The 26,274-nt window shown below is 41.6% G+C and overlaps 1 protein-coding gene across 1 annotated transcript in view; it reads right to left on the reverse strand.

Moving 5' to 3' along the window:
* The window catches only part of GUCY2F (guanylate cyclase 2F, retinal), a 130,415-nt gene that overhangs the window by 38,196 nt on the left and 65,945 nt on the right, over window positions 1-26,274 (reverse strand). The window contains 4 exon segments of the mRNA XM_004379764.1: window positions 7,995-8,143; window positions 11,558-11,707; window positions 17,911-18,067; window positions 20,426-20,602. Of these exon segments, the coding sequence (XP_004379821.1) occupies window positions 7,995-8,143; window positions 11,558-11,707; window positions 17,911-18,067; window positions 20,426-20,602 (633 nt within the window).

Consider the following 26,274-nt stretch of genomic DNA (forward strand, 5'->3'; position numbering starts at 1 on the left):
GAATTTATGTCTGGATTCTTAATTCTGTTCCATTGGTCTATGTATTTGTTGTACCAGTACCAGGCTGTTTTGAATACCGTGACAGTATAATAGGTTCTAAAATCAGGTAGTATGAGGCCTCCCGCTTTGTTTCTCTTCTTCAGTAATGCTTTACTTATCCAGGGCCTCTTCCCTTTCCATATGAAGTTAGTGATTAGTTTCTCCATCTCATTAAAAATGTCATTGGAATTTGGATCAGGATTGCATTGTATCTGTAGATCGCTTTGGGTAGAATTGACATTTTCACAATGTTGAGTCTTCCTATCACTGAGCAAGGTATGTTATTCCACTTACGTAGTCTCTTCTGGTTTCTTGCAGTAGTGTCTTGTTGTTTTCATTGTATAGGTCTTTTACATCTATGGTTAGATTTATTCCTAAGTATTTTTATCTTCTTGGGGTTCATTGTAAATGGTATTGATTTGGTGATTTCGTCTTCGAAGTTCTCTTTATTGGTGTAGAGGAACCCAACTGATTTTTCTATGTTTGTCTTGTATCCTGATACTTTGCTGAAATCTTCTATTAGTTCCAGTAGTTTTCTTGAGGATTCTTTGGGGTTTTCTGTGTATAAGACCATATCATGTGCAAATAGAGATACTTTTACTTCTTTCTTACCAATTTGGATGCCCTTTATTTCTTTTTCTAGCTTAATTGCTCTGGCTAGGACCTCCAGCACAATGTTGAGTAAGAGTTGATATAAAGGGCATCCTTGTCTGGTTCCCATTTTCAAGGGGAATGCTTTCAGATTCTCTACATTTAGGATAATGTTGGCTGTTGGCTTTGCATAAATACCCTTAATTATGTTGAGGAATTTCCCTTCTATTCCTATTTTGCTGATAGTTTTTATCATGAATGGGTGTTGGACTTTGTCAAATGTTTTTCTGCATCAATTAATAAGATCATGTGGCTCTTGTCTTTTATTTATGTGATTGATTACATTGATTGTTTTTCTAATGTCAAACCATCCATTTATACCTGGTATAAATCCCACTTGATCATGGTGAATTATGTTTTTGATATGTTCTTGAATTCTATTGGCTAGAATTTTGTTGAGGATATTTGCGTCAATGTTCATGAGGGATATTGGTCTGTAATTTTCTTTTTCTGTGGTGTCTTTACCTGGTTTTGGTATCAGGGTTATGCTGGCTTCATAGAATGAGTTTGGGAGTATTCCATCTTTTCGTTGCTCTGAAATACCTTTAGTAGTAGTGGTGTTAACTCTTCTCTGAAAGTTTGGCAGGATTCTCCAGTGAAGCCATCCAGGCCAGGGTGTTTTTTTTTTTGCTGGGAGTTTTTAATTACCTTTTCAATCTCCTCTTTTATTATAGCTTTATTTAGTTGTTCTACCTCTGTTTGTGTTAGTTTAGGTAGGTAGTGAGTTTCTAGAAATTTGTCCATTCCCTCTAGGTTTTCAAATTTGTTACAGTACAATTTTTCATAGCATTCTGTTATGATTCTTTTAATTTCACTTGGGTCTGTTGTGATATCACCCATTCATTTCTTATGTGGGTTATTTGCTTCCTCTCCTGTTTTTCTTTTGTCAGTTTGGCCAGTGGTTTATCGATTTTGTTGATCTTTTCAAAGAACCAGTTTTTGGTCTTGTTAACTCTTTCAGTTGTTTTTCTATTCTCTGTTTCATTTAATTCTGCTCTAATTCTTATTACTTCCTTTCTTCTGGAGACTGAGGGCTTCTTTTGCTGCTCTCTTTCTATTTGTTTGATTTGTAGGGTTAATGTTTTGATTTTGTGCTTTTCTTCTTTTTGGATGTGTGCATTTATTGCTATAAACTGACCTCTGAGCACTGCTTTGCTATGTCCCAAAGGTTCTGGTAGGATGTGTTTTCATTCTTATTGGATTCTATGAACTTCTTTATTCCATTCTTAATTTCTTTTATAATCCTGTAGTTTTTGAGCAAGGTGTTGTTCAGTTTCCATGTGTTTGATTTTTTTTTTTCTTGCTTTTTCTGTTGTTTCTTTATACTTTTATGGCTTTACGGTCAGAAAAGATGCTTTGTAGTATTTCAGTGCTTTGGATTCTGTTAAGGCTTGCTTTATGGCCTAATATGCAGTCTATTCTGGAGAATGTTCCATGTGTGTCAGAAAAGAAAGTATAGTTGGCTGCTGTTTGGTGGAGTGTTCTGTATACATCTATGAGATCAAGTTGGTTGATTGTGGCATTTAGATCTTCCGTGTCTTTACTGAGTTTCTTTCTGGATGTTCTGTCCTTCATCGAAAGTGGTGTGTTGAAGTCTCCTACTATTATTGTGGAGCTGTCTATCTCTCTTTTCAATGCTCTTAGAGTTTGTTTTATGTATTTTGGAGCCCTGTAGTTGGGTGTGTAAATATTTATTATAGTTATTTCCTCCTGGTGTATTGATCCTTTAATCATTGTATAGTGTTCTTCCTTATTCTTTATGGTGAATTTTACTTTAAAGTCTATTTTGCCAGAGATTAATATTGCCACTCCTGCTCTTTTTTGAGTGTTGTTTGCTTGATATATTTTTTCCATCCTTTGAGTTTCAGTTTGTTTGTGTCTTTAAGTCTAAGGTGTGTCTCTTGTAGGCGGCATATAGACAGATCATGTTTTTTAATCCATTCTGCCACTCTCTGTCTCTTTATTGGTACATTTAGTCAATTTACAATCAGTGTAATTATTGATAGATATTGAGTTTAGTGCTGTCATTTTGATGTCTTTTTTTGTGTGTTGTTCATAGTTTCTTCGTTCCACTTAATTTTCTGTGCTGAGTCGTTTTTCTTTATGTGTTTTCTTTTCATCTTTTTCATTGTTGTTCATTTTGTATTTGCTGAGTCTTTATATTTTTCTTGTTTTTATTTTGATGTGTATGATTGTTAGTTTCCTTTGTGGTTACCTTAATATTTATCCCTTTTTTTCTAAGTTTAAACCAGTCTTTTATGTCTTTATATTGCCTTGACTTCCTCTCCATATGAAAAATCTATGTCTACATTTTTTATCCCTCTTTTTTGTTTTAGTGTTGTCATCTTTTACATATTGACATCTCTGTATCCATATTTTCAGTGTTTTAGCTTTGATTTATTTTTATGACTTCCCTATCTGGGTGGATATCTGGTTGCTCTGTCCTGTGTTCTAGTCTTGGGTTGTTATCTGATGTTATTGATTTTCTAACCAGAGGATTCCCTTTAGTATTTCTTGTAATTTTGCTTTGGTTTTTACAAATTCCCTAAACCTCTGTTTATCTGGAAATGCCCTAATTTCACCATCATATCTGAGAGACAGTTTTACTGGATATATAATTCTTGGCTGGCAGGTTTTTTTTCTTCAAGGCTTTATATACATCATCCCATTGCCTTCTTGCCTGTGTGGTTTCTGCTGAGTAGTCCAAGCTTAGTTTTATTTACTCTCCTTTGTAGAAGATATTTTGTTTATCACTAGCCACTCTTAAAATTCTCTCTTTATCTTTGGTTTTGGCAAGTTTGATTATAATATGTCTTGGTGACTTTCTTTTAGGATCTACCCTGAGTGGGGTCTGATGAGATTCTTGGGTAGATATCTTCTTGTCTTTCACAATATCAGTGAAGTTGTCTGCCAACAAATCTTCAACACTTCTCTCTGTATTTTCTGTAATCACCCCCGTTCTGGTACTCCAATCACTCGTAGGTTATTCCTCCTGATATAGTTCCACATAATTCTCAGCGTTTCTTCATTTTTTTAAACTCTTTTATCTGATTTTTCCTCAAATAAGTTTGTGTCCAGTGCTTTATCTTCCATCTCACTGTATCTGACATCTATTGCCTCAATTCTGCTCCTGTGACTTTCTATTGAGTTGTCTAATTCTGAAATTTTATTGTTAATCTTCTGGATTTCTGTTTGCTGTTTCTCTATGGAGTCTTGCAACCTATTAAAATTGTCATTATGCTCTTGAATAACCTTCTTAAGATCCTCTAATGCTTTGTTTGTGTGTTCCTTGGCTTGTCCTGCCTTTTGCATGATCGTCTTCCTTATCTCTCAAAGAGTTCTCTATATTAATCTTTTGTATCCTACCTCCAGTAATTCCAAGAAATTCTCTTCCTCCGGAAAATTTCTTGATTCTTTATTTTGGGAGCTTGCTGAAGCCATCATGGTCTGCCTCTTTATGTGATTTAATATTGACTGTTGTCTCCAAGCCTTCAATAAGTTATTATATTTATTTATTTTATGTTTGCTTACTGTGTCCTAGCTTCTTGTTTTGTTTTGATATGCCTAAATAGGCTGCTCTTGTGAGCTAGTTTGATTATTGGCACCTTTGAAGCTCTAACGTCCTGTCACCAGGTGGTTAGAGCTGTCACTAGGTATGTGAGCCCAGGAGTCCGCTTACTTTTCTTGTGTGGTTTCAGCTCAGGTGTCCAGGTTGTCAGTCACTGAGTGTGTGGTGCAGGCTCTCACCTACATTCCTAGATAGGCAGGGGTGATTGGTGTAGGCACAGGTATCTGGCTGCAGTAGGAGGTCACGTGATGAGCAAGGCAGGGGGCTAATGGCTGCCCATGAGTTTCTGGCAGGAAAGCGTGTCCCTGTTCCCTAAAGCATGTAGGTGGGTGAGTTTTGCAGTCAGACTATGAGCACCCAGTGCTGTTGGCTGTAAGGACTAGGGGGAACCACTTATTCTTGGACTGCTGTCGTGGGTGACTAGGTGGCATGGGTGGAGCTACCAGTCCTCAGGCCCCTGATGTGGGTAGGTGAGGACCCTGCTTAATGGGCACAGCAGTGTCAAATGTCATGAACCTGCCACTTCACCAGATACCTGACTTCAGGTATATACCCTATCATACTGTGGTAATGAGGGCCTACGCTGTTGAAATGGGCCCACACATGTCTATGCAGAGGTGAAAGGCATTCAAAGTCCATGGACCCCTTACGCCTGTGCCTAGGCAAAGGAACTATGCCTATCCTGAGTTCCTGGCTTAGGGGAGCCAGCAGATTATTTTTTCCTGTTTGTTAATTTGTTCCCTCTCCAAGGCCGGGAGAGTGGCTCAGGGTACACGACGGGTCCTACTTCCGGCCCAGGGGACTCAGCAATCAGTGAAGCCAGCCTGAGACCCAGTGCAGAGTGGGGAGGGGAGAAGTAAATGGGAGAGAGGTTTTTCCCGAAGGGGCTGTTTTTTGATCTGTGTGGTTGGCCAGACGCTAGTACTTATCTTTGCTGATTGAACGCTGCTTTTCACTGGTTCTGGATGCCCAAGTAGACTCTCTGCCACTGGGTCTCTACCAATGTGGAAAACGCCTCCCAAGTGTCACTGCTTGCCTCACCACAAACGTGAGCCGATTCGGCCTGAAGGGTGCCGGCTCCGACCTGGTCAGTTTGGGTAGCTCCTCACTGCTTCCAAACTGTCTCTCCCTCCCCCTGCCACTCAGTCCGATTACTCAACTTTGCCTTTGATATTGGGTTCCTAGATTGTCATATATAATCAGTTCACTTGTTTTTTTGGGTCTTTGTTGTAAGAGGGACCACAGGAAGTATCTGACTACTCCACCGTCTTGACCCCGCCTCTCTGTTTCACTTGTTTTAAAAGTTTTCCACAAACTGTTTTCCACAGTGACTGCACCATTTTACATTTCCATCAGCAATGTACAAGGGTTCCAGTTTCTCCACATCATCACTAACACGTGTTATTTTCCATTTTTCTGATACTAGCCATTCTAGTAGGTATGAAGTGGTATCTTATTGTGGTTTTGTGGGAAGTTTCTTGATCCCTTAAATAGGGCTCAAAATATACTTGATAAGATTTACGCCTATTTCTTACCATGGGGTCCAGAAAACACATAATCATGTCCCCAAACACCTCTCCTTCAGGTCAGTAATGGTCATTGGGAATTTCAATTGGCCTTGCCCCTTCACTGCACTGATCCCATAGAGGTGACTGCCATGCCACAACTTTTCAATAAGTCCTCCTGGGACCCTGTCTCTTGGTGGAGACAAGGTAGCTTGGCATAGCATTGGAATCATGAGTATTGGAATCATTGCACCTCCTTGCTGCTGTATTTAGCATGCATGTGTTTGTGTTTACAACAATAACAGATTGGTGAATTTGCTGGGCAGATCCTTAGGGCTCTATCCCCAGTGAACCCTCTTCTACAACTATAACACACATGCTCCACCCAGCACCCAATGCCTCAAGGCCAACAGTAAGAGTTTCCCTTCTGAGTCTGGTCCATATCTACAAGTTCACCTGGGGACAATCTTATAGGCAGCTCAGATGTTTTGGGCTCCCCCTATTGCCTAACCCAGGGGGCCTCCCTCTCCTCCTCTTCCCATTCAAGTTTTATTAACTGCAGGAAGTTGGGAGGCTGCGCTTGTTGTTCAGACAGTCTAAACTTTCACTGAAGCATTTTAGTGAGGGCAACCCCAGCAATGTCTTGTTTGAAGGTCACATGATGTGCACTCCTTCTATCTATCACCGGCTTCTCTGCTGCCTTCTGAAATAACATCTCTAGCATCAACACAAGGGCAAATGCTTTTTTCTCCTGCCTCATGGTAAGTTTTTAGACATTTGACCTTCATGGTCCTTTGCCTTTTCCATACTATTGAACACCTGTCTGAGTGTCCTCAAGAATCCCAGCCAGGCTAATGGAGAAATTGTTAGCTGGGGACACAGATGACTTAATGTGTAGGGCCCCTCAGGCTTTCAGTCCAATTCTTTCTCTTTTCCGCCTCAGGTACCTGCCACTCATAAAGCATCTCAGTGCTGTACTCCAGCCAGGTTCAAAAGCCTCTTCACCTGAGCTGACATAGCACTCACAGACAGTACCCTCAGTTTCAGTACCCTGTGGTTTTACCAAAGGCCCAAACTGCATGCTCCAATGTAGGAACCACACTCTAGCTTCCTTGGTAGGGCTCACTATGTCTTTCCTCCATTCCACCTTCCAATCTTCACCTGTCAGGAAATAATCCACCTCTTTAGAAATTCAGTATCTTAAGGAGAGGGCTTATCACTTTTCATGCACCTCCTTGTCTCAAGTAGTTACCTAGTAACCTAAGCTATAGAACACTGACAAGGTCATATTTACACTTTCTTCCATCATAGTCACGCTTTCAAATACTCTATATTTTTCCTGACCCTCCAAAAGCAATCTGGCATCACTTAAATGCTATCCTTGTCAGAGTTTTGTGGGATCACCAAAGTGGGATCACCACAGCTCAGTGAGGGTCCATGTCCATGCCATGATATCCATCTTCTAACAGTCTCAATGCCATTGCCTTGCAAATGCCCAGCAGTTCAATTCAGTTTTCAAAAGATTGCTTAGGCCATATTGTGGATAGTCTGGAACAGAGGTTCAGATGCAAAAGAGCACCAGAACCAACCCTTGGGCTCTGGGAGGATGTACAGGTGATGCTCCAGCATATAAGAGAACCCAAGGGCCTCATAGTAGTCCCCATGCTTCTTCAAGAAAAACCAGTTGCCATCAAGTTGATCCCATCTCATGGTGACCCCATGCGTGTCAGAGTAGAATTGTGCTCCATTGGTTTTTCAATGGCTAATTTTTTGGAAGTAAATCACCAGGCTTTTCTTCTGAGGTGCCTCTGGGTGGATTTGAACTGCCAGTCTTTCATTTAGTAGCTGAACACTTAATCATTTGCACCACCCAAACAAACAAACAAACAAACAAAACCCCAAACCCACTGCCAATGAGTCAATTCCAACTCATAGCAACCGTATATCGACCCTATAGGACAGAGGAGAACTGCCCCGTAGAGTTTCCAAGGCTGACATATTTACAGAATCAGACTGCCACATCTTTCTCCTGCTTGCACCACCCAGAGACTCCAAAATAAAATCAGTCTTGTGTAACCAGTTACCAGTTGCCTTCAATTTGATTCCTAAGTGTGTGTTTTTACCTTGCAACAGATTGCTTCCATAATATGATGAGAACCCAAGGGGTCAGCCTTGGGTAGGTTAACTTTAGAATAGCTTCTGGGCTGTGATAAGATTTACGGCATCCTTACCTAGTTAAATATTTCATCAAAAGTTGGTCGTTGTTCTGCAGCCTCAGCCCAGCACTGCTTCATCAGCTGGAGACATTCTGGAGGGGCGAATTCAGGAGGAACCACTGGTCTACACACAGAAGGAGGCTTCTTAAGTCTGTTTATGATTTCTGTCCAGATGCAAGAAGAGAAAGGTTTGCATATCATAGAGAAAGCACCAAGATTGGCAAAGATAATTGAGTTTTAGCAAAAAAAAGGGTTGATCAGGAGAAACACAGAAAGGCCATATCCTTGCTTTCTCATTAACAAGTAAACCACTTGCCATTAGGTTGATTCAGACTCATGGTGACCCCATGTGTGTCAGAGTAGAACTGTACTTCATAGGGTTTTCAATGGATGATTTTTTTTGGAAGTAGATCCAAGGTGCCTCTGGGTTGACTTGAACCTCCAACATTTCAGTTAGTAGCCGAGTGTGTGAACCATTTGCACCACCCAGGGACTCATGCTTTCTCATTTTGTGGCCTGAATATAAAGTATATCTGAGCAAAGTCTGTATTAGTCAGCTTGGGGTGGGAGTGAGAAAGTAATCAATTAGACTATTGGTATCATTTAGGCATAGCCTTATTCTGCTAGGTTTTATATATAGCCTATCTGATGTCAATTCTAATGCTAAACCTTTAAAGACCTGGCTCCCTTCACCAACCCCAAATCATCTAAGCCTTCCAATTCTTATAGTAGACCCACTTAGCCCTCCATGCAGGCCCAGACACAGCCCAAGTCTAGGCTTTGGGCCCTGCCTGGCCCCTAGGCAAAGGGAAGGTAAGAGCTCAGGTAAGCAGTCAGGGTTTTATCAGGATCCTCCTGGCTGCTGGTCCTTGAACTTCACTTTCAGTGGCGCATTTATTATATAACAGACTATGGGCTGAGCACTTTCTATGCATTATTTCATTTCTTTCTCACTACAAACAGAGGAGGTAGATACTGTTATGTTCATTTTACAGGTAGAAAAACTGAGGCATCAAGAAATTAAGTAACTTGCTTGAAGTCACAGGGCTAGTAAGTGACAGAGTTAGAATCTGAACCCAGGCAGTCTCAATCTACTACATTTCCAAATGTCTCGGACCTCAACTGGGAGGTCCTAAACTCCCTATTTAGACCCAACAGCCATTAGTGACCAGAGGTCAAGATCAGGCAGGCTGACCTTTTTACAAAGAGAGAAAACTTCCCAGCAACAGGAGAAAATAGCTAGCCTTCATTGTACCCAGTACCTCACATTTGGCCTCAAAGTGATCTCCGTGCTTCCAGCTTAGCCTTCTCCAAACCATTCTTAAAACACTAATCTGGCCATGTCATTTTCTTGCTCAAACCTTTCTATGACTCTGCATTGCCCACAGGGTAAAATCCAAACTCTTTAGCAGGGCCGCTGACTATGTCTTCAGGCTCATCTCTCATCACTAGTCCTCTCCCTACTGCCTCCAACTCTAACCTTGCTTGCCACACCAGGATGCCATCCCCACCCCTGCATTGGCTGTAACACCCCAACAATGCTGCTTTATGACATAGTCAGTGTCTCCTTGCCTCCAGGAAAGAATTTCAGCTGCTGACTCTGATGTCATATCTCTTTATGACATCACACCTCCTGCTCCTTTAACCTAAGTCTGCCTGTGCCAATAATGGTTTCTCCATCACAGCACCCAGCCCTCAGCTGCAATTGGTTCCATGGGAGTGAACACCTTGGTACGCAACTGCCCCATCCACTCTCTGGCAGAGGGAGTCCTTGTCCCTTTCTCAGAACATCATCAAGTTGAATGGGTCACCTCTTTTCTTAGGCTCACCATGGTTCATGCTCTTGAGGATCTCATAGTCCATTTGAGGAGGTAGATAATGACAGATAATGTGATAAGTGCTCTAGCAGAGATATATACACAGGTAAGCACAGAGGATGGACACCTGGCCCACACTGAAGGGTCAGAGGAGGTGACAGGAGTTAGGTGCAGCAAGGTGCGGAGGAGGTGGCGGTATTCCAGGCATTGTGACCAGCATGTGTGCAGGCACAGAAGTTTGAGACAGCATGGTGCTTTCAGAGCACTGCCAGTCATGGGGTTTAGATAGAGTGTGGGGAGTGAGAGAATTTAAACCTAGAGAGGTGGCTAGGGGCTGGATTGTGCCTTTGTATGTCATTTGGGAAGCTTGGGCTTCATTTAACATGTGATGGGGAACAGTTGGAGAGCTTTGAGTAGAGGAGTAAAATGGGACCCTGAGTGGGGCAAAAGATAGCTAAGTGGGTTTTTGGGTTACTTTTGTAATTTTAAAACTTTTTATTTTGAAATAAATTTAGACTTCAGAAAAGTTGCAAAAACAGTACAACGATTTTCTATATACCCTTCACTCAGCTTCCTCTGTTAGCAATGTACATTTATACATTTAATTGTACATAGTACAGTTATCATAGCCAGGAAATTAACACTGGAAAATTTCATCAATTTTTCCCCCTAATGTCCTTTTTCTGTTCCACAAACCAATTCAGGATCCCATATTGCTTTTAATTGTTGTGTCTCTGTCTTTTCCAATCTATGATGGTTCCTCATTCTTTCCTCGTCTTTTATGATTTTGATATATTTGATATATGAGATATATTTGATGAGCCAGTTATTTTGTAGACTGTCTACCAATTGAAGTTCGTCCAGTGTTTTCTCATGATTTGATTGAGGTTATACATTTTTGCAAGAATACCATGGAGGTGATCGTGTACCGTTCTCAGTGCATCATATATGTTAAAAAAAAGTTGCCGTTGAGTCGATTCTGACTCATAGCGACCGTATAGGACAGAGTAGAACTGCCCCATAGGGTTTCTAAGGAGTGGCTGGTGGATTTGAACTGCCAACCTTTTGGTTAGCAGCTGAGCTCTTAACCACTGTGCCACCAGGGCTTCATCATATAGGGGGTACATAATGTGGATATGTCTTGTTACTGGTGATGTTAACCTTGATCACTTGGTTAAGGTGGTATCTACCAGGATCTTCCTCTTGTAAACTTACTATTGTTCCCTTTGTAACCAGTAAGAGACTTGTGGGGACAAACTTTGAGAATTTGCAAATGCACTGTTTCCCCTCAAACTTTCGCCTACTCTTTTTGTCATCATTGATGGATCTTGCCTGACAGCCAAGCATTTGGATGGGATGTGAGGACAGAAGCCTGTGGGTTGTCACAGGAAAAGGGTAGGGAGGACCTGATATCCAGGAGCTTCATGAGGGGTACTAAAATGTTTGGCAAGGATTGTCTCAAAGGTGGAGAGGGGGCTGCTAAAAAAAAAAGAAAAAGAAAGGGATTGGCCTAGGTCCTATAGGCCCTTGGCTTGTGTCACAATTTGGAAAAAAACCAGCTTCTTGGGTGGGGGAATTTCTCCCAGACGCCTAAAGCTGTCTGGCTCCAAAGTCCCACCTGCCCACAACATGGGCTGCTTGAAGACTAGCAAGCTGTTAGCACAAACACATAACCATGTTCATCTTCTGGAAAATCACAGTTGCCTGGGTTGGCCTGATGATCTGGGTCATGGTGGGCCCCGGTGCTTACCTCCTGCTTACCTTCACCAGGCAAATCCATCATGCAGAATGGGGTGCCCCGGATCATCACTTCTTGCATGATGATGGCGAAGCTATACACGTCTCCTGCAAAAGAACTCAACCTGCTTCCCCTTGGGGCTCTCAACAGTTCAGGGGCCGTCCATAGCAACTCTGAAAAGAAAGCATTGTGTCGTGACTACAGAGATGATTAACTGACAACATCTGCAATGTCCTCAAGGGCTCCGAGGGTGCTGTTTCATTGACTGCTTTATATTTTATTAGACAGACTGGCATGCTAGTGGCCCCCTCCCTGGGGGTTTGAATCAATGAATTTAAGGAATCAATGCACAGAGAAAGCATACTACTTGCCCCACACCAGGACTATGCAGGCAGACCCAGCAGAGGTGTGGGGCAGGGCAGCAGAGCTCAAAGTAGAGAAACTATCTGTTGCTTGCTTTCTGGCTCTCTTGAGCCTGCAAGTAACAGTTGGCAGGCTGCCAGGGAAAGGCAAGTGCGCTGCCAGACTGGTTGCCATGGATCTGCTGTTTGCTGAGATCTATATGTGTCTGGTAATTTGATTGTGCTGGGGCTTGGAGATTCACAAGTTTCTTTCTCCAGGTCTTTTCTAAGAGGATTAGAGGATCCCTAGGCCACCTCTGTTCCTTGCAGGGCAAAAAGGTACAGCAACTCCTTCGACTCCATTCTGTAAATATTTATTGAGGGTCTACTGTGTGCCAGGCACTGTGCTGGGTGCAGGGGCAGTGGCAGAGATGAACCAGATCTCGCTTTTGTCCTTGAAGAGTTCACAAACCAGTGGCGAGACAGACACGTATACCCCCAACTACAATCCAAGAGAGCTAGTGATGAGGCCCACTACATAGTACAGGGAAATGAACCCATTACAAACCAAAACTGAGCACCCACCACATGCTCTCTCTACTGCATTTCAGGCCCCATTGACTCTGTTTTCAGAGAGTTTATGGCAGTCAGAGAGGCAGAAATGTTTCAAGAGGGCATCTTAAACAATTGATAAAGAAATACACACCAACAATATACACAGAATAGTCAAAAGTTGAGGGAATGTTTAAGCCCGAACCATATGAAATTGCCATTTCTGTAGGTCTACAATGGGTGAATACTGGCAACTTCATTGGGTTCAAACCAAAATTAAGCTGATCCAGTTAATCCAGGACGGTTTCCTGGAAAAGTTCAATCTTAATGGAGCTTGTAAAGAAAGTCAAGGATGCAGCTTCTTGGAGTTTAGGGTGAAAGGGCTTTGCAGGGAGAAAGAACAGTCCGTGAAAAAGAACAAGAGGCAGAAACGAGCAAATTGCGGGTGGGGGGGGGGGCGCGGGTGGTAAGCAGATTAGCTTGGCTGAAGAGAGGGACTCTGTTAAGGAATAATGAGAAAGGAGAAATGGGGTTGATGAAGTGGGGGGAGGGAGGGTGGCTGGAAGAATGAGGGCAGAAGGTGAGAGGCCCTGAGAGCCAAATGAAGGCATTTGGATTGAATACAAAAGGCAGTAGGGGTGCTGGAGCTGGAGAGAGGTTTGATGAAAGCAGTGCTCAAGAAGATTAATCTGGCAACCTGCACGAGCTGGATTGCAGGAAGGAGGCTGGGGTCAGGGAGACCAGCTAGGAAGCTCTTGCAGTAAAAGCCAGCGAGGTGAAAGGGGGCTGAGTGGGGGATGGACAGCAGCAAGATGGGGACCGAGTGCATGAGTGCATGGGTACATCCGAACGCTACAACACAGAAGAAAGTGACAGGGCTGGGGATAGGCTCAATGTGATGAAGGAGGGAGAATTGGAGTAAACAGCAGGCTGACATCCAGATAGAGAGGTTGGAGAAGAGCATCTGCTAAGGGTGGGTGAGTCAGGGGGAACGTGATGGCGAACTTTTCATCTTGTTAAATTTGAGGGATGGGGAAGGGAGCCCAGGGAATAAGTTCTTATGAAGCAGGAAAGAGGGTGAAGGGTCAGAGATTATTTTGGTTTATTAATGAAACCCAGGAAAGAGAAACTCATCACAGAAATTCTTGTTTTGAGGTAATCCTGATCAAAATGGTGGGACAGGGAATTCTAGCCTCGCCCCTGATCGTGTACCCATCCTTCTCTCTTTGTCCTCCTGATGTCCTCCAGCCCTTGTTCCCCACCAGACCCCTCTGACCACCCCTCCCTCCCCTACCCCATGATACCCTCAATATAGTCGTTCTGTCCTCATGCCTCCCTGCCTAGGAAGACTGACATCTGCCAATAAAACTGAAAAGACTGAATGATACTTTAGTCAAAGAATACATTTCTGATGGGGGGATTTTAGGCACCATCATTTTGAGGGGATAACAGTGGTGGATATTTGGGAGCAAAGAAAATAGTATATTGGTGTTTCTTCCTGGCATCCTGTCCCCCCTGAGCATTAAAAAGCACAAGAAGGGAAAAGAGGGTAAAACTCTCTGGTAAAAGGCTAGGTGATTAAATACAATCATTACCAAACAGTATTTTCAGAGAGCACTTACATGTATGCTGTTAATGGCTAAAATGAGGCTTTACCTGCACTATACTTACATAATTGAGAGTGGACAGTAATGAATACACTTACAACCCACCCCATTTCCCCATCTCCCTCCCCTCCAGAACCAAGTAAGAGCCACTAGCTACCATTAGACTTGAACTCTCAGGAAAACGGGAAAAATTACTTTGGCTTGTTTTGTATCTGCTGGGGCCTGAACTCACTCTGAACCTTGCTATGGTGATAAAATTGACTTTGGAGAGCCACTGTGGTGTGGTTAAAGAAAAAAAAAAAAGAACCCAGAGCTGGGAGACAAAAGACCTGGGTTCAAAAATCTCAGAGTGGTCACTTATTAGCTCACCTTTCTGGACCTCAGCTTCTCCATGTGTAAAATGGAGGTTGGACTAGATGATCTCCAAGGATTTTCCAATTAGAACATTCTATTATTCCTGCCATCTAAAGTAGGGAGGTAGGTTTCTTTATTACATTTCATTTCATTCACTCATTGATTCAACAAATATTTATTCACCAGGTACTGTGCAAGGTGCTGAGGGAGGCAGACCTGTTTTCTGCTTTCACAGAGCTTATAGTTTGGGTGAAGGGAGGTGACAGAAGAAAGATAATTAAATAATATCAACAAAGTCTACTACCTGTCTGTCAGCTTGTCGAACTGTGGTGGCTTGCATGTTGCTGTGGTGCTGGAAGCTATGCCACCAGTATTTCAAATACCAGCAGGGTCACCCATGGTGGACAAGTTTCAGTGGAGCTTACAGACTAAGACAGACTAGGAGGAAAGGCCTGGTAATCTACTTCAGAAAATTAATCAATGAAAACCTTACAGATCACAACAGAACATTGTCCAACTGGCTTGCTTTGGACCCATCATCAGAAAGGATCAATCGCTGGAGGAGGACATCATATTTGGTGAAGTAGAGGGCCAACGAGGGCATGGGAGACCCTCAGGGAGATGGATTAGCACAATAGCCACAATGATGGACTCAAACCTGCTGGAGATTATGAGGATGATGTAAGACTGTGCAAAGTTTCATTCTGTTATACATAAGGTCTCCATGAGTTGCAGTCATCTCAGCAGCTAACAGCACCAACCAAGTATTATAGCGGTAGTTCAGGGCTCTATAAGATCATAAAGACAGGAACTTAACGTAGCAAACGGTATCCATGAAAAACTTCTTGAGGAAGTTATATTTAAGTTGAGCCCTGAAGAACGACTAGAATTTAGCGAGACCCAGATGAGTGTATGACAGAGTGGGAAAGGAAAAGTATTCCAGGCAGAAGGCACAGCGTGTGTGAAGCTCTGAAAGTAAGAGAGAGCCTGGTGTAAATAAACAGTTGGAAGGAGTTCAGCTTGGCTGCAGCATAGAGACAGAGGATGAGTGGTTAGGGATGAGAGGTCAGTAAGGCCCAGCCCTTGCAAGCCTCATAAGCCATGTAAAGAAATTTGAACTCTATCCTAAGAGCAATGGGAAGCCATTCAAGGGATTTAGGCACAGCTGTAACATAGTCATATTTGCAGTTTAGTGCATGCAGAATGGATTGAGCATCCAGACTGCACTGCAATTTGGAGAGTGAAATGAAATGATGAGGGGGAAAAACAGAGACACTCCACAGAAAACACACTGCAGCTATCCTTTGAGGCAGGGATGGATTACCCAATAAGCAAGGGCTTACTTGTGTTTACTTACTAATCTGTAGTGAACAATTTCATATAGGTTTTACCAAATCTTTGATCAAATGTGGTGAAACCCATGTGAAATTGTTCACTACAGATTAATAAGTAAACACAAGTAAGCCTGTGCATACCTTGCTTAATGTAGGCCTGTGTGTACCTTGCTTACTGGTTAATCTGCCCCGGCTTTGAAGGCAGTTGTGGTTCAGTGGTAGAATTCTTGCCTTCCGTGTGGGAAACCCAGGTTCGATTCCTGGCCAATACACCTCATGCACAGCCATCACCCATTTGTACATTGCTGTGATGCCGACTAGGAAGAAAGGTCTTATGATCTACTGTACTTCTGAAAACCAGCTGATGAAAACCCTGTGGATCACAACCGCCTGATCCTGTTGTGCATGGGGTTGCCATGAGTCAGTAGGTGACTTGATAGCCGCTAACAACAAACCCCAAAACCAAACCCACTGCTGTCAAGTCAATTTCAACTCATAGCAACCCCATAGGGTTTCTAAGGCTGTAAATCTTTACAGAAGCAGACTGCCACATCTTTCTCCTGTGGAGTTGCTGGTGGTTTCAAACCACTGGCCTTCTGGTTAGTAGTCGAACACTTTAACCACCAGTTGAAGCTCTTCATTCAACTCCCAGCTATCCTCTATTCACCCTTAAGACCAGAGGTTCTTAACTTTGAAAGTTGCCCACCTGTGAATTAAATGGAACACTAGGAAGCTGGACATTGTGTGTTATCTTTTATAGATGACTATTTTTGACAGGAAGCTAAGTACTTGCAATTTCTGCAGTTGTCATCCCAATGCTCTAGAGTTGACATGAGGCAACTATTCCAAGCTTTCAAATTAGAATTAGCCAAATAATAACCGTATGACTAAGTCAGAAACAAAAGCAAGTCCACAGAGAGACAGTGGCAATATCATGTTCGTCACTGTGAATTCCAGGAGCTTCAAGTCCTCCAAAGCATGGATGGGCAGAGAAAGAGGAAACTGTTATTATAAGTTCTAGTTTGGCTGGCTCTAAGTCGTAGGCTTCAGAAGACATTAATTGAAGTCCTGGAACTGCTGCTGAGCAGCTGCATGATTTGGGCAAATCTTAAACCTCAGTTCCTTCATCTATAAAATGAGGGAGTTGGACTAGATGACTCCCTAAAGTTTAATATTCCACAAGTCTTGTAAAGAGCAAAAATGATGCCACCTATAACTGGACTGTCTGTCTCTACCTGTGCAGGTGTCTCTCTGTGTCTTTCATTCTTCTTTTCTCCTTCATAGTAAAGTCAGCAGTTTTGAAACTTACAATGCCAAAGATTCTTTTAAGTATATGAACATATGCTGGAATTTTGCATCTCTCCCTGTGTTTTTCTTTTGGGGTTGTCTGTTTCTCTATGTTTTATGTCACTATCGCGCTTCTTCACCCTTGCAATACTAGTTAAAACTTTCATGCCCAAGTTTCCTGTAAGTATTTAACTCTATTATTCTCCTCCCTCTCCCTCCTTCTCACTCTTCCTCCCTGCCTCCCATCAGTTCATTCCTTCCTGGTTCTCAGCCACCCTCCAGCTTAGGCTTCACCTATTCCTTTTATTTGTTATGACCCCTACAGGCATTGTTTAGTGCTGCCATTGGTGCACTAGACAGAAGATAAAAACACAAAATGGACATTATAGGCATGCCTGCTTATTTACTAGAAGGCCATAGTTCTGTCTGAAACCAGCCCACAAAAACCACAGAACATTTCCTTGCTGGGGAACCCCTTCTTGCTTCTTTCTGACAGAGACAGTGCCAGTAAGCTTTAGTGACATCCCATTCTAGATTGTACTTGGTGGGGGCTGAGCTACCAAATTACCTTCCATTCAATCTGACAAGAATTTATTGAGCACCTACTGTGTGCCTACTGCTCAGCAAGTTCCTCCAGGGACTGCTGGGGTCTCCAAACAATGCAGCCTAATCCTGCCACAGCAGGAACTGAGCATTATTGCACTGGTTTTGTTTGGAAGGGTAGGCTGGGATGAGGTTACAGCATGCAAACTTCATTCAATTCCCTTGGCTTTAAAATGAGGCTGGATTTTCAACAAAAGTGGGGACTTGAAATCAGCCTGAGGCCTTAATTCAGTGCATATTTTCATTTGAACTTTGGAGTTACCTTGTGTGCAGCAGGAGGGTAAAATTCATTGCTTACCTTCCGCAGAAGGTTCCTCTTGGGAGAGTCTCAGCATTTCCAAGATGTCATTAAAGCCATAATCTGTCACTTTTAGTACAAAACGCCCATCTACCACACAGTTCCGAGACTTCAGCCTCCCATGAGCAAACTCTCTATGGTGTAAGTACTTCATGCCCTGCAGATGACATAAACAGGATTTATTTAGCAACTTATTTAACTATTTTGTGCTTTTAGAGCCCCTTTCTGAGATTATTAATGGCATGAGCAATTTTGATCCAGAATTCAGCCTTTTTCTCATGCATGTAGGCAAAACAAACCTTTGACAAGAATCAGTTTCTAGGCCCCTTCTAGCTCTAAAATTTGATGCGTTTATAAAGAATCGTATCTTGTGTGTATAGACAACTGTGTGTTACTGGGCAATACATTGACATTTCAGACACAGGATGGATTCATATATATAATTGCCAAGAATTTGGAGATTCTGATTGTCCCCCAAGGTCTAGCCCAGCTCTTCATCCACTATTGGCAAGAATGGAAACTGGTACAGCCTTTTGGGAAGGCAATTTGGCAAAAAAAAAAAAAAAAATCCCATTGCCATCGAGTCAATTCCAACTCATAATAGCCCTATAGGACAGGGTAGGACTGCCCCATAGGGTTTCCAAGGAGCAGCTGGGGGATTTGAACTGCCGACACTTTGGTTAGCAGCCAAGCTCTTAACCACTGTGCCACTAGGGCTCCAATTTGGCAATAGCTACCAAAATTTAAAGGATGCATATCCTACCACCCAGGAATTTTACTTCTTCTCTAGAGAAATACTTGCACGTGTGCAAGAAGAGACATATACAAGAAAGCTCATTGCAGCTCTGCTTTATAATAGTATATAATTGTATTACAGTCATACTATGGAATATTCTGCAGCAGTTAAAAAAAATAAGATAGATCTGTATGTACTGATAGAGAAACATCTCTAAGACATAAAATAAGTGAAGACAGCAATTTGCAGAACTATGTGACAGCATGTATATTAAGAACAAAGCCATCTATAATGTACGTAAATGCACATGAAAAGAATTGCGGGGCTAGTCCCCAAGTTGTTAGCAGTGGTTAACTTCTGGGTAGGATATGAAGGAAGAGGGTAGAGTAAATGTTACTATTTATCCTATATATATTTATGTCATTTGATTTTTAATTTAATGCATATATTATTTCTATAATTTAAAAATCAATGATAAAAAGGAAGAAAAAAGCCTAATACTACTGATCTCTGCTGCTTGCTTGGCAGCCTTCATATGACATTCAAATGTGATCTACCAGGTCTCTCTATCAGATGGGTTTAATCATCCTGCCTATGAATATATCCATAGTCTAGTGCAGTCATTGAAGAACTGTTTATTCCAAGAGCTCTTTTAAGTATCTGGCTCTATTTTTCAAACTGACACCCCTTTGGATTTGTATGATTTACAGCTTGTGCCCTCAGAAAATCTGCAGTTCCCAATACTTTCAAGCAGAGTCTACAGTGGGTTAGATTTTCCCCAGATTGTCTAATGCTTGGGTTTCATCATAGACTTGAGAGGCCTGTCATTTAGAGGCTTCTCCCTTCACTTCCAGGGCTTCGCTTACATGGTAAGTTAAAAGAGTATCAAAATGGGAATCAGGAGATTTGGATTCTATTATCAGCTCTGCCACTTAATAGTTGGCTGGTAAAGATGTATTGAGCACCTACTACGTGTGCCAGACATTATGTAACAAAGTATACTTCATTTCACTTCTCTGAGGCTTTGTAAAAAAAAAAAGGCTAATTACACCTCTCTTACAGAGAATTATAATGAGATAAAATCTATAAATCCCCCCTGAAAATGGTTTTGCCACCATACAAAGGTAAAGACTGTGACAAACATGCTGAAGCCCAACAAGTCATTGATTATCCAGATCATCCCCATAAATATGCACGTACATACAATTTGCATATCATTCCAGAGGGTTCATGGGCTCCCCTGAAGCCCATCCATAGACCCATCCATGAACCCCTTTGGCTGTCAATAATCTTTGGCTCAGAGAGTAGAGGTGCTAACTGATAGAATCAATGGCCTTTTAGATTTGTGGTAGTGCTGAGTTCCTCATCCACATCTGATGTATGCAAAGACCCATCACCTAGTTCTAGACTGAACCACATTTTGGGAGGTAAAAACCAGGAGGTGTGGCTAAGCAGTGCCAAGGAATCTAGGTATGAGCATTTTTCCACATCCAGAAAGCAAAGAAATGGAATGAAAGGAAGGTTTGCTTAAAATAGAAGAGTGTTCAATGACAACAGCAAGTAAAGACAAATCTCATCCTCAAATGGGGGTACGGAGCAAACCCTTTCTGTATCAATACCTTATATCTGGGACTGTGAGAAGAGCAGTGGGGAACAGATGCTGAAGGGAAAGTGCCTGAATGAGATGATCACATTGATCTGAGAAAAATAAAATATCCCAAAACACTAAAGTTCTGATCCATAGAGAAAATTCAAGATTTCCTCAGTCTTCCCATTAACCTTGATGAGATCCAGCAGGAGTGATGATTTAAACATCCAGTCCAGTTTCACATCCTGATTCATCAATATGTCTTCTAGGCTCCTTTGGGAACAGAATTCTGTCACAATGGCAAACATCCCCGAATCATAGAAGAAGCCCAAGAAAGGGTTAATATTCTCATGATGCAGGTCCTTCATCTGGAAATGAGAGGGAAAGAGAAGAGTCATAGCTGTCCTGTAGAGGGGGTCTCACTGGGGACCATCGTTTAGGGCCCATGTTCTTTTCTTTACCCTTCCTTTGTTTAGTGGCTGTGGTAGGCAGAATGTTGGCCCCCATGATCTTTTACCCCTGGTGTTACTCCTGTGATTGTGTTATGTTATATAGAAAAAAGGAGATTATCCAGGCGGGCCTAATCTAATCACATGAGCCTTTAAAAGCAGACGAGGAGGACAGAAGAGGAAGTCAGAAAGATTCTAAGTTTGAGAAGGACTTGACACTCGACTGCTGGTTTTGAAGAAGGAGGAACAAGGCCATGAGCCAAGGAATGTGCATGCCTCAAGAAGCTGGGAACATCTCTCCACTGATAACCAGAAAGGAAATGGGGACCTCAGTCCTACAACTCCTACGACCAATCGTAAAAACCTGAATGAGCCGGGAAGTGGATTCTCCCCCAGAGCCTACAGATAAAAGCCTAGACTGGTTGCTACCTTGATTTCAGCCTCATGAAACTTAAAGCAGAAAACCTAGCTGAGTCCATCTGGATTTCTGCCCCACAGACAATAAATGGATGTTTATAATAAATGAAAGGTAATAAATGGGAGTTGTTTGTTATAGCAGCAATGGAAAAGTAATACAAAGGCAAAAACGGCGATTTCGGAGAGGAAACTCTCTTGATATATTGTAGATGAATGCTGGAGCTGGGGCATTCTTCCTGATTCTCTTGGGGGCTCTGTGGAGTGAAGTTCAGTGACCCAGCAAGACTAAAGAGCATTAGTACAGTAAAAGGTGGATTAGATTGTCTTTCTGTGAATACTCGTCTACCCAGGATCTATTGAAATAAATACCCTATATAAGCATCAGCCCAGAGCCTGCAAAATTAGTTTCAGAAGAAATATCTAGAATTTTGGCTACACTTTCCCTTTGTATCCACTCGTTTGCTCACTAATGCAACAAGCATTTAGTGTGCACTCACCATGTTCAAGGCACTGGACTGGTTGCCAGAGATGTAGAGGCAAATAAGATGAAATCACTGTCCTGAAAGAGCTCTCATTCAAAGAGAGGTGACAGACAAGTAAACTGACAATTGTATTTCACTGTGAAATGTGTCCTGATGGAAGGGAGCGTGGAATGCTAACGCAGCCCAGAAGTCAAATATATAATTAAGCCTAGAGGATCAGAGAAAGCTTTCCAGAGGAGGTGATGTCTGGACTGTCTTGAAGGACAACTAGGAGTTGACCAGGTGAAGGTGACATAGCAATAGGGACTGAGAGTGAGAGCATGTTATGTTGAGGGACTGCAACAGATTCAAGGTGGGCCAGAACAAAGAGTTCAAGGGGGAGAATGTGAGACACTGAGCTGGAGAGATGGACAGAGCCATATCATGAGGGTCTTTGTTAACCATACTATGGAATTTGAAATTTGTATTATAGGCACTCAATAAGTGTTATGTATTAATATTACTATTAAGTGAGGGATGAACAAAAGGAAGGACTCCATGATTGCTCCTAGATTTCTACTTGGATTTCTGGGTAGATGGTGGTGCTATACATCAATATAGGAAGTCAGGAATGGTGTAGTAGAGGATGCGTTGGTGCCCCCTCTCATACTTTACCGTGCATCCTCCAGCTTTTGTGAATGTTGGCTGATAACTAACTACTCGCAGCTGCCCAATTCTCAGGAGAATTGCCCTAGAGCCCAAGCCAAAGGCCCCACTCACAGACCCCAACAAACAACTGACTGGGAACAGTAGAAATGTCCAACTTCCTAGATTCAATTTGGGACTCTGTGGTATAACTTGCACTCTGGCACTTTCCCCATGAGATCACGCTGAAGCTAGTCTCTAGCTGAGATCACATACTTGCTTAGCTTTTCCCTCTGCCCTACCCTGCTTCCTTCACTTCGTTTTTCTTGAGAGCATTCTCTCAAGAAATCATTAGAACAAGGATCTCCTCACACTCAGCTTTTAGGGCATCTAATCCAAGACATGGGAAAGCAAATTTGGTGGTGGGGAAGGGTGATAAATTCCGTTTGGGATATATTGAGAATGAGGTGCCTATGGGTCATCAAGGCAGAACTATTCCAAAGACAGTTGGATATTTAGAGTTTGGAGCTCAGGGGAGAGGCTTGATCTAGATATTGATCTAGAATTGTAAGCATGTAAATGGTAGATGAAATCATGGGAGGGGATGAGATTAATTAAAGTGTATAGAATAAAAAGAGAGGAGGTGAATATCAACATTTAAAGGATAGGAAAAGAACGAACTGCCTGTAAAAAGATTTATAAGGGAGACCAGAGAAATAGGGGAAAGACTATTTAGAATAACATCATAAATACAACAGGAAGAGTTTTAGGAAAGTGAGATAAATCTCAGAGAGTTTTGGGAAGTTTGATAAATACCAGAAAGTTCAGGTAAGATGAAGACAAAAGTGTGGTGATTTTCCTACGTGTTGTAAATCCTACCTCTATGATGTTAATGAGTCAGGATTAGAGGCAGTTATGTTAATGAGGCAGGAGTCAATCTACAAGATTAGGTTGTGTCTTGAGTCAATCTCTTTTGAGATATAAAAGAGAAAAGTGAGCAGAGAGACAGAGGGACCTCATTACCACCAAGCAAGAAGAGCCAGGAGCACATGCGTCCTTTGGATCCAGGGTCCCTGTGCTGAGAAGCTCCTAGACCAGGGGAAGATTGATGACAAGAGCCTTCCCCGAGAGCTGACAGAGAGAGAAAGCCTTCCCCTGGAGCTGGCACCCTGAATTTGGACTTCTATCCTCCTAGACTGTGAGAGAATAAATTTCTCTTTATTAAAGCCATCCACTTGTGGTATTTCTGTTATAGCGACACTAGATAACTAAGATATACAGAAAGCAACATTCTTTGGTGGTTACCGAGGATAAGGGGGTGGGGGACTCACTTTCTAGATAGTAGACACTTGTTATTTTTGGTGATGGGAAAGGCAATACCGAATGCGGGTGAAGTCTACACAACTTGACCAAGGTAAATGATGACACTAAGAAGTACACAAGAATAAGGGATGTTTTTAGTAAATGCTATAACATATACAATTTTGTAATAACAGCAATAACAACCAAAAGATATGTGTGTGGTTACATAGGTAGATATGTATGCATATGTGTATAGGAAGGCAGATGTGAGTGTAAGCGTGTACATGTATAGGTGTATCTGTAGGCATATATATATAGATCTTTGTGCGTGCTGCATATATAGTCGTGTATATAATAAAGTACATAGGAGGCACAGTTACAGAGACTTCCTAGACATAACCAAATACCTCGAGGGGCTAGTTTACTGAGTTTGAAGGCTTAGGACTATAGTCTCGTGGGACAACTCAATCAATTGGCAAGACATAGTTTATTAAGTTTATGTTCTACATCCTAGTTTGGTGAGTAGCATCTGGGGTCTTAAAAGCCTGCGAGCGACCATCTAAGATACAACTACAAATAGTTGTATAGTAGGACTAATAGCCTACATGAACCACTTTCTATCCTGAGACCAGAAGAATGAGCTGGTGCCTGGCTACTATTACCGACCGTTCTGACCAGGGACACAATAGATGGTCCCAGATAGAATGGGAGAAAAATGTAGAACAGAACTCAAATTCTTAAAAAAAGGCCAGACTTATTGGACTGGTAGAGACTAGAGGAACCCCCAAGACTGTCGCCCTAAGATACCATTTAAACTTGGAGCTGAAACCACTCCTGGAGGTCACCTTTCAGCTAAGTAACAGATTGGATCATAACATAAAACATATCGCTACTGAGTACTGAGCTCTCTAAAAAAAAAATCTGTATGTGACCAAATGGTCAACATTTACCCTAAAGAAAAGAAGAGAAGGTCAGGAGGCCAGGAAAGCTAGATTAATGGAAATGGAACAACCAGAATGGAAATAAGGAGAATGTTGACACATTGTAGAAAATGTAACAAATGTCACTAAACAGTATGTACAGAAATTGTTAAATGTGAACCTAAGTTACTGTATAAACTTTCACAAAAAACAAAATATTATTTTTAAAAAATCAAGAGAGAATAAAAGCCTATAAAATCTGGACAAAAAAGAAAAAAAACTTTTTGAAGGCAATGGAGACTGACCAAAGCAAAAAATGAAGGGAAGCTATCCTTAAAAGACAAACAAAAATGGGTACCATTTATGTTTTCTTCTTTTTGCTAGAAGGCAGTCCTTAAAATGCACACAACTTGGGGGCAGACACAACAGCCTTGCAGGCTTGAGGTGACATAGTACAAAGTTCAAAGCAGACAGAGCAGTCAGAAAACGAGGGAGGGAAGTCCTGGAATGTAATGTGCTGCAGAGAGGGTTGAGCCCCAAACTATATACATGTAAAATCTGTCCAAATCATGGGCTGAATGCTAAGCTTTCCATACAAAGGAGGAGATCCCAGAGAGTCCAGCAAAAAAAGCAGTGAATAAACCTGGAAGTAATGAGCAGAAATTTTAGTTGTTGCATACCACATGAGAGATAGTTTGAAAACTGAGTCTAGGCAAGACAACTGCCTGCAAGAAGAAAAATCATTCTTCAGAGAAACACAGCGGAATTAAGTTTCCAAAATGTCTCATTCATAACCAATCAAAGAAGCAGGAAAATGTGACTTTTCTTTAATTTTTAAAAATGTTGTCAATAGAAATCAACCCTCAGATAACATAGGTGTTGTAATCAGCAGAGAAGAACTTTAAAGCAAATATTTTAAGTATATTAGAGGACTTAAAAGAAAATACATGCAAAATGAATTTACAGATGTGGTACCTCCCCACAGAAATGTGAACCAAATGGAAATTCTATACCTGGAATATACAATAACTAAAATGAAAAAGTCACTGAATGGGCTTAATAAAAGATTGGAGATGACAGAAGAAATAGTCAGTGAACTTGAAGATAGATCAATAAAAATTATCCCAATCCAAAGAACAAGCAGAAAAAAAGTTGGGGAAAAAAGGCTTTGAGTCTCAGGGGTCTGTGGGACAATATCAAGCAGTCTAACATATATGTAACTTGAGTCCCAGAAGGAGGTGACAGAAAATGGGGCATTAAAAAATTATTTTAAGAAATGACAGTCAAAATGTCATGAATTTAGTGAAAGATAGCAACTTAAATATCTAAGAAGCTCCTGGAACCCCAAAGTTTGACATCATAGTAAGACTCCTGAAATGCAAAGATCAACTTAAAGATCTAAGTCGCTCACTGAACCCTAAGAAGATTGAATACAAAGAAAACTATGCCTAGGCATATCATAGTCAAACTGCTGAAATCCAAAGATAAAGTGAAAATCTTGAAGGAAGCCAGAGAAAAAGAATGGCATACATTACATACAGAGGAATGAATGGCTGAATTTTCATCACAGAGAAAAGAATAAAGAAAACGATGAAATGACACCTTTAAAATGCTGAAAGAAAAAAAAAAACTTGTCAACTCAGAATTCTGTATCCACTAAAAGTATCCTTCAAAACTGAAGGCAAAACAAAGACATTATCAAACAGACAAAAACTGAGAAAATTCATCACCAGCAGATCTGCAGTACATGTAATATAAGGAAGTTCTTCAACATGAAGAGAAATGATGCCATATGGTAACTTGAGTCTATTAGAAAGGAATGAAAGTTACCATAAATAGTAAATAT

This window comes from Trichechus manatus, unplaced genomic scaffold, assembly GCF_000243295.1.
Source record: "Trichechus manatus latirostris isolate Lorelei unplaced genomic scaffold, TriManLat1.0 scaffold00068, whole genome shotgun sequence".
Classification (NCBI taxonomy): Eukaryota; Metazoa; Chordata; class Mammalia; order Sirenia; family Trichechidae; genus Trichechus; species Trichechus manatus.